Below are 9,725 nucleotides of genomic sequence, written 5' to 3' on the forward strand. Positions count from 1 at the left end.
GGACGGCTAGCGCAGATAGCCCTCGTGTAGCTTTGCGCGAAATTCAAAAACAAACAAAACATATATCCCTTACACCCAACAGTGCTACACACATATATGAAACATCACAGTCCTTACACTCAACAGTGCTACACACAGATACAAAATATTACGTTAATATCCCTTACACCCAACAGTGCTACACACATATATGAAACATCACAGTCCTTACACTCAACAGTGCTACATGCAGATATGAAACATCACATTTTTATCCCTTTCACTCAACAGTGCTACACACAGATATGAAACATCACATTCATATCCCTTACACCCAACAGTGCTACACGTAAATACAAATCATCCACCCAAATACATAGTGATTACATTCCCTTACATCCCACAATACTAGAAATATGCATTTAGCCGTGTTTCACATTTACAATGAACAGTGTGTTGTACAGAATATAACAATTTTACAAGTTTTTGCCCAATCCGAAATTAACATTACAATAAAAACCTGTAACAGCTTCAGATGTCTGACGCATTTATATAAAACACATTACCATTAGTGAACATCTATTTTTCATTTGGTTATCAAATCTTTACTACAGACTTTGTGGCACGTATTTTACGCACTCTTTACTCAAAGCCACAGTCGTGTTAATAAAGACATAGCGTTACCAGGTTTATTTAAGATTACAGGACAACTTAAAGCTGCATAAAATTTGTTGCTTTGGCAACACAATTAGCTTGTATTAGATTTTTGGTTTCTACGATCGCGTGACAATGAAATGCTTAAGGAAACTTTGTCTGAAGGTGTTGGTAATGCCGACAAATGAACGAGGAAGAAAAAAGGCGTAATGTATGACTTTCACGCCAGCTAACAAAGAATTTTAATTTCAACATTAAAACTTAATACCACAGACTTTGAACAGCATACAGACAAATGAGCACCTGTTTCAGATTGACAACATTTTAATAAATCGTTTAATAGCTTCAATTGAGAAAAGTTATTTGAAAACAAATTAAGGATATTTCAGGTATCAACCAATTTACTCTTCTGTCTGCAATTAAAACAATGCGCTAACTATTTCAAAAGAATATCTTCCAATAGGGTAAAGTCTCCCCCACCTCGTAGGTCAACGGTAAGTTTACGGACTTGCAATGCTGAAACCCTAGGTTAGATTCCCTCAGTGTATAGAGCACGTATAACCCATTGTGTAGCTTTGCGTTAAAAATCAGCAACAACATTTTTCATTGTAAGATAATGCCTAACTTTGCACATAAAAACAAGAAAAACTACTTTTTGAATTATTTTTCTGTTAAGAATATTGTAACGCACATTTTCTAAAACTAACTTAATATCTTTTGGTTAATCACGCAAATAGTTTTATTAACGCTTATCTAGAACTAAGTAGGTGCTTTTTGACAATATACTACTGATATAAAATAGCTGTGTTAGGCTCTTCTCGATAAGCGAATTTTGTTCTTACTTCTACAATAATAATTCGTATTGTTTTAATCTATGTATTTCCTGTAGACACTTATGTCCAAGTTGATTTTTTAAAAAAGGATGTACAGTGGTAAGATTCAAGCTTTAAGGATGTTCTTATCAATATTCTTTGTTGCTTCTTTCACTTCAGCTGATGAATAAAATGAAGCTTATCAAATTATTATTATTAAAATGTTCTTAAACTCTGAACAAAGCAAATTCACAGATAATATTCATCATTTAACCAAGTCACTTATCCACGCTAATAAAGATATCCTATTAATCAGGCGCGTTACAAAACATGAATCAGACAAACCATGTCACGTGATCAGCAAATGGTTTTATTTCTAAAGAAGTTAATAAATTAATTAAATTAAAAGATATAGCCACCAACAATCACCATCTTTTATCAAATGCGACAAAAGGGACACTTTTTCTTGTCACTTTTAATGAGCCGTTATAATTAGGTTACAGTGCTGTTTTAAATAATATAAGTCTTTTAGTGTGTCTAATTGAGCGTTATAACGGAAAACCGAAATCGCTCAAAAACCTAAAAAAAATTGTTAATGTCAGACAGTGTTAATAATAATATAGAGGTCGTTATGACTGATTGCAGAACTTTTGTCGTGAAATTTGTTTTTAAACTTAATTTCTGACTTTGAGATTTGTCTCGGTATATACATTACTATCTAATAAAAAAATATTTTCCTAAAGTTAATTATTATTACAAAAAATTTCACCATCTTATTTCTTTCAAAACTCAGTGTAATTATATTAACTACGAAAAACGACTAAATCCTAGCTTTATTTTTTAGCAGTATCTCAGTGTTTATTATTTTATTTTGGCAGTCCACCGAAGGGACAGCGGTAATTCTACGAACTTACAATGCTAAAATCCGTGGTTCGATTCCCCGCGGTGGACACAACAGATAGCCAAAAGTGACTTTGCTTTAAACAACCAAATCAAAATTCCCCTGTGGGTTAGCGATAAGTTTACGCTTTTCCAATCGGGGGCTCGATTCCCCGTGGTGTATGGAGTGCAGATAGTCCAATGTGTAGCTATGCATTAAGAAAAGAGAACCCCCATTTTTGAGTATTTGTTGGTAATTTTAATGTTCCTCACATTCAGTCATATAAACATAAAAATAATGATTATGACAACAAAAAATCGGAATTTTTTCAACGTAAATGCTGCCACCTATTGAGGGAATAGAAAAATTGAATTCATAAAATCATGCTGTTTTCATTGAGCAATACGTTGGTACAGACATGTGAGTCTTATAACCTTTATTCCAAGTTCAAACTTAAAAGTACAATACAAAAACCTGTAACAACTTATTTGCCTTTAACTTTCAGAGATTCTGTACATTGAGCGTGTAAACAAATTTTAAAATGGCTTTGGTAAAAAAAAACAGACGTCTAGGACGACAAACACAAATGAATACTAAAATACACATCTCGCGTGCAATATATTTAAGCTGCCTTAGAGAAAGGCTAAGAATGAAAACCTGTGCCTGAATCAACAAATATCTCTCAAGATTCAATTTAGTTTTAGTTTTAGAATGCGCAATCTAAGAACCATAAATAGTAATGTAAGAACTGCATGACTAGGAGGTTAAATTCGAAGGTTCCGACTTGTAACCGATTCCTGTAACTAGCAGGAGTGTATGAAAATGGATAGCCTAGTGAACCTTGGTCAAAGCTGCCGGGTTATTCTTTTTTTTAACACAGTGAATTTATAAATACATTTCTTTAATGCGAGAAACAGTCAGACTTTAGAGTTTGGAATTGTTATTGTAAACTCTTTCAAGCGAAACAGGTAGATAAGCTGTTCTATCACTAACGTTAAATACGGGAATTTTATCTGCTGAGATTATTTTATGATCAAGCATAGCACGTTAAAGATAACTCTTTCATTGCTCAGTGAGCTTATATTTGTTCGATTGTTCTTTGTACATTTACCAATTTTTTTATAACTTTGCGCCCTCTGTAGGAAGTGGACAGATTCAACTATGGCAGTTCCTGCTGGAGCTTCTTTCAGACAGCAGCAATGCTAATTGCATCACTTGGGAAGGAACGAATGGCGAGTTTAAATTGACAGACCCGGACGAAGTAGCACGCCGCTGGGGGGAGCGCAAGTCGAAACCCAACATGAACTACGACAAACTCAGCAGGGCACTACGCTACTACTACGATAAAAACATCATGACAAAAGTTCATGGGAAGCGCTATGCTTACAAGTTTGACTTCCAAGGTCTAGCTCAGGCCACACAGCCCACAGCTGCAGACTCGACTGCTTACAAGTATCAGTCAGACCTCTTCATGTCAGGATACCACCACAATCCTAAGTTGAATTTTGCTATGAGTGCTCACACGGGCATACCCTCCACCACAGGAAGCATATTTCCATCACCGACGCCATATTGGACCAGTCCGAGTGCCAATTTGTATTCCAACATAGCGGCAGCCTCCACACATACCATGCCCCACCACCCAAGTCACGTGGCCTCCCACATTGGCTCCTATCCACATTACGCATAACATTTGTATATAGAAATGGATACGTGTTAATACTTTAACTGAAACGTTGTGGAAGACTTATTTGGAATAGAATGGAAATGAAAGTGTACTTCCTCGAGTGTCATAGGCTTCACTTACCTTAAAGTGGATATGACATAGGACTGGAAATCACGTGCCTGCACGTGTTTGTTGTAACTGTGACGCCACTTGTAGAAGTTATTAATGTATCATAAGTTTAATGTGTGCATTCACTACATTATGTGGTGATTTGGGGGAAAATCTAATATTAAAAGTATCCTCTTAAATGTGTTATGGCATATGTATAATAGTTGCACGTGTTTCCCAACACATTCCTCGCTGAAGAACGGAAAGTTGATGTCTAAAATCTATGAACCAAAATGCCACGCCCTTTTGTCCCGTCAATGTTCCTTCAACTACACTGTCAGATATATCCAGCATCGTAGACTTGTTTGAAAATATTTCAACTTTTGTAGGTGATCCTGTGTGCTAATCACTTAACCTTGATTTGTTTGCCCAGATGTTATTAGAAGAATCCTGTTCATTCAACCACAGTTTTACTTCCTACATAAGTTCTTTGGGTTTGTTGTTCAAGAATCAATGATTACATTTTAGCTAGGCAGACAGATTGGTTTTATTTTGACTATATTGAAGATTTATTTGAAAATATTGATGACATCAATATGGGATTATTCATTTGAAGCTTAAAATATTTCAATGAGCTAAGTATATGTTATAAAGGATGTTTGGTTTTCCTTTGTAAATTTTTGTGAAATTGGAGGCCTTTTTGTTGTCTTTAGCTTTAGAAAATACTGAATTTAACGCGTTATTAAAGGTGCGGCAGAAGACAGCAATGCATTTCAAATTTTGTAATCTCCGTATTAAACATTCATTAATTGCTCTCATACATATTCTTATTTAATGAGACTTAGACATTGAATATTAAACAAAGCAGTACTTTTAATTCACAAAGTATTCTTATTGTCTACACTGAACAAATGATCCTCCTATAAAATATATATTAAATATTCCTTTGCAAATGTAGTAAAACTGTTAGTTAGGAATAATCGTTTTTCTTCGCGCGTTAGAACCTTCCGTAGTTTCGGTTAAATAAAATTAAAGGAATTTAGTTAAACCAAAGGAAGAGAGATGTAGCTATACAACAAAAACATATTAAAAGCGATAAATCTCATTAAACACCTTTTATTACCTTTTCCATTAAAAATAATTACGATTATATTTAGAACTCTTCAGTAGTTAGTAATAACGAAATAAATATATACCCTATATTTTGGTTGATTTGAACTCGTCATCAGAAATATAACCTGTACTTTGGATGATTTAAACTCGTCTTCAAAAATATAACTTTTATTTTGGTTGGTTTGAATTCGACTTCAGAAATATAGAAATATATAGTAATTAAGAAACACCATCTAAGAATTCGGTTTTTTAAAAATGAAGTGTGTAATATTGTTTCCCGCCTTTTGACCTGATAATAAATGGCATTTTTTGACTTTACGAAATGTTGCCTAACTTTAAATATGTTCAAAATGCCACCTATATTCTGTTCAGTTTAAACTTCATTATCAGGTTCAGCTTTTTTGTTACAAAGGCACTGAAAGCATGAGATTTATTATAAGTGTTTTATATTTATGTAATTTTTTTCTAATTCTAGTCTGACGATCTCATATTTTATAAGTTATTCAGATAATTAAAATATAATTAATGTTCCTATGGTTACACCATTCCTAGTCGTAACGTTATTGGTTGGTCCGAATCACTTGATACTTGTACGAGTCCCACATTTACCGCTGTGATACTATCCAATACAGCTAGCGTTTATTGTTTATCAGCATAATTTATTGAAATAGTGAGATTGTATAATTATGTAATTAGAACATTTCACGCTAATCGTTAACCACGTAAGGGGAAGAGGTAACGGGTGTGAGAGAACGCTTCATGATGAGGTAAGTTAAATGAATTTAAGAACTAAAGCCTCGTCGTGTGTTAAAACTCAGCCTGGAATTTTTGACAGTATACTTGAATTGAAATGGTGGTTGTTTTAAAAATTCTCTTAGTTCAGGACTCGCGTAAGGAGACTTAAATTCTACAACTTTTGTAATACAAAATACAGTATTTTATGAGTTATTTTATTAAATTTGATTTATTTTGTTTTTCATAAAGAACTCAGTTTTACCAAAAATATTACTGGAGTTAAACTTATATTTGCATGGTAATAGTATTATTTTTTATCTATTCTGTATGTTAAAGGAGCATTAATTTTTTGTTCCGTGTTTAATTTTGACCAAAGATATAATTTAGACTTATTTATCACTAGTTCATTATCAGATACAAGGTCACCTGACCTGTGGTGAAATAAAACACAACATAAGTGATGTGGTTATCGTGATTGTAGGACATTTTACCCATGTATATTAGCCTCAGAGGGCATTATCCTCATGCCTAAAGCATGTAATGGGACATTATCCCCGTACCTAAAGTACATAATTGGACATTATATCCATGTATATTAGCCTCGTAGGATATTATTTCCGTACTTAAAGTACGTAATAGGGCATTATCTGCATAAGTAAAAGAGTTATAACCGTTATCTGGTTATGGATGTGTGTTATATATACATACTTATTTTTCCATGTAAAAATTATAATCCTTTATCATAAAATCATTATTAACTGGAAATAAACAATTTTTAACCGTGAGATAATGCCCTTTAACGCACGTTAGGCGTGAGGGATATTGTCCTTTAGGACTAACGTTAATAAGAATAACGTCTGTACCCCGATTATCACACAGGGGGTAGGGTATTGTTCTAGCATTTTATTGACTATTTACTGTCCCAGTGTATGAACTAATTTTGATGTATTTTCACTTATCTTCAATAATTTTTCTTTCCCAAGTTGACACATGTCTATTGCTGATAAACTCTTCGTTAGGTGTTTAACTCTCTGTTTAACCTGTAGCCAGGTTTCTTCTCAACAACGAGTGTAGCAGCATTGGTGTTAATAACAGATCTTTCTCAGTGGTTCCTTGCAATGTTTAGTGTGGATAAGGAATACACAGAAGTATTCATTTCTGCCACAGTGCTGAAGAAAATAGCACACCTTAGTTTGGACACTAAGATTCGATGAAAAACTTGAACAAGTCAACCAAGAGGGAAGTTTACAATTGTGTAAAGAGGTTTATCAATGTAAGCGCTATATACAAACGTCTCAAATAATTATACAAATTAAATAAGTTATTTTACAAAAATTTGCATTCCTTTACCAGTGTCTTGGGTAAATACGGTAAAAAAATAATGAACGAAGAAACTGTTAGCAAAAACGTATGTTTTCTTCAAAAATGTATTGTATAGCAGGACACCTAGCGGTATTAATTTAAAATAGCGGTCTGTTCCTTTTTCCACATATTACGTGTTGCTGATCTAGAAATGTTTCAAGTGTGTGATACATAGGCGAAAGAAGATTAATTACAAGTGTAATTCCCTTTGCCATTTGTTGATATTGTGAAATGTATAATATTTATGTTCCTTTTAAATTTTTTATTCTATATTTGGGCCACTTATTTATTTACCTAAACGCCAAGCTTGCATGTATTAGTACATGTGTCTAGTCACTAAGATACACTGATGAATGAACCAGCACTAAGATATGACAATAAGTTTCATGGTATAATTCATAGAAAATTCCCAAGTCGTAAAAAAAAAACGTGTACCTAAGATGTTCGTAGTTATGTGATTTCCAATACCACGCTGTGATTGACTAATTCATAAAGTGTGATTAGCTGATCTAAATCTGGTGTATATATTCTGTAAATGTTGATGGATTTTGGTAATAAAATATTTGATTCCCTTCCGCCCTCAAAATATCATGTTTCTTGTACTTGAATTGCTGTAAACGTTTTTAAAATTTTGTAATAAAAATTATTGTAGTTCATTATACGACTGTATCAAAAAGATAATCAAGACAAATTACAAACAATCGAAGTGTTTTCACGAAATATCAGATTTCCACAAACGAGGCTATTGTTCGACCACCACCTACGAGATTTTTAAACGTGATATCTAAAAGCAAATGCTATCACAGTACTCCAGTCTCGATAGGTGGATTTAAGGATCTTTTATTGCTTGTTTAACCGTTAACTTTTGGAACTCTCATTATGTTTAAAGACAGCTACAAATTTCATCTGCAACAGATTTCGAACCGCGAATTTTGACATAACTTTTGGAACCCTTAGAATGATTACAGACAACTATAAATTCCATCTTCAGTCGGTTTCAAATACTCATTTCAATAAAGAAAGCTGCATTCAGATGTATGTACTGCCAGATTAATATAGAACAGCACTACCTTCTGAGTATGGAGTGTCTGTCATACTCCATGTAAACTTGTTCAAAACTGAAACATTGGTTTACTGTTTGGCATCATACTCTATGTAAACTTGTTCAAAACTGAAACGTTGGTTGACTGTTTGGCGTTTACATGGAGTATGATGCCAAACAGTCAACCAATATTTCAGTTTTGAACAAGTTTACATGGAGTATGATGCCAAACAGTCAACCAATATTTCAGTTTTGAACAAGTTTACATGGAGTATGATGCCAAACAGTCAACCAACGTTTCAGTTTTGAACAAGTTTACATGGAGTATGATGCCAAACAGTCAACCAACGTTTCAGTTTTGAACAAGTTTACATGGAGTATGATGTGTTCAAAACTGAAAATTGGTTGACTGTTTGGCATCATACTCCATGTAAACGTGTTCAAAACTGAAACGTTGGTTGACTGTTTGGCAGTTCACTTTTTAACCATGTCTTGTTTCTTGCGTTGTGGAGTTCACAGAGACTCGCAAACAAAAATTCACTTGAAAGTGAAAACCAACTACACTTTTCCACTACTTGATATTTAAGATGGGATCATCTGATGGCAGACCACAAAATGGCGTCTCATGTTCTGAAACTAAGCGCATGCATCTTAAGTAGTAGAATTCTTAGTGAGTCCTACACGTTAGTGGATGTTAATTTTTTTTACTAAGACAAAGTTATATCTATAGATCTTTGTATAATTTACTGCAAAATAGCCTTAATTTTATTATCAGTTAATTTTAGAGTTGTGTTTTAAGACTAAATGACATTAGTGAAAAGCGTAAGTATTTCATTTGGGAACGTGACGCCCTCAGTGATGGAAACTGTAAATGTGCTGTACAAAGACATGAAACACCTAGTGGGGAAAAGTCCAAATAAAAACATGTAATTTAAAAACAAAGTATTCGCATTTGTAGAAACTGTGAGTATATGTCATTTAATGAAAAAAACTAAGTCCGACTTCTGGAAACATAACCCAATAGTGATGGAAGATGGCGTCGATGTTGGTAAAACAATTAATATATAATAACAAAATGCTTCCCAGTGGCACAGGGGAATGTCTTCAGACTTACAACGCTAGAAACCGGTTTTTAATACCCGTGGTGGGCAGAGCACAGATAGCCCTTTGTTTAGCTTTGTGCTTAATTACAAAGAAATAATAAGAAAATAGCGCCTCTAGCGGTAAAACGTAAACATATGGTTAAATATAGTTTTGTTGGTGTAAATGGTATATGCATTTTGTAGAAACCTCAACATTCCCATAATGATCATACTAGTGAGAAACTTAAAGGAAAAATAATCGTTGTGTGTTATTCGGTAACACCCTCTCAAA

General features: G+C 33.7%; 1 protein-coding gene across 1 annotated transcript in view; it reads left to right on the plus strand.

The window, feature by feature from the left end:
* The window catches only part of LOC106463142 (retroviral integration site protein Fli-1 homolog), a 139,400-nt gene extending 133,229 nt beyond the window's left edge, over positions 1-6,171 (plus strand). The window contains exon 8 of the mRNA XM_013923130.2: positions 3,468-6,171. Coding sequence (XP_013778584.1) covers positions 3,468-4,015 — 548 coding nt within the window. The 3' untranslated portion in view covers positions 4,016-6,171. The remainder of the gene's footprint in view (positions 1-3,467) is intronic.
* The last annotated feature ends 3,554 nt before the right edge of the window (positions 6,172-9,725 follow it).

The sequence above is a fragment of the Limulus polyphemus genome, unplaced genomic scaffold (genome assembly GCF_000517525.1).
Source record: "Limulus polyphemus unplaced genomic scaffold, Limulus_polyphemus-2.1.2 Scaffold1333, whole genome shotgun sequence".
Classification (NCBI taxonomy): domain Eukaryota; kingdom Metazoa; phylum Arthropoda; class Merostomata; order Xiphosura; family Limulidae; genus Limulus; species Limulus polyphemus.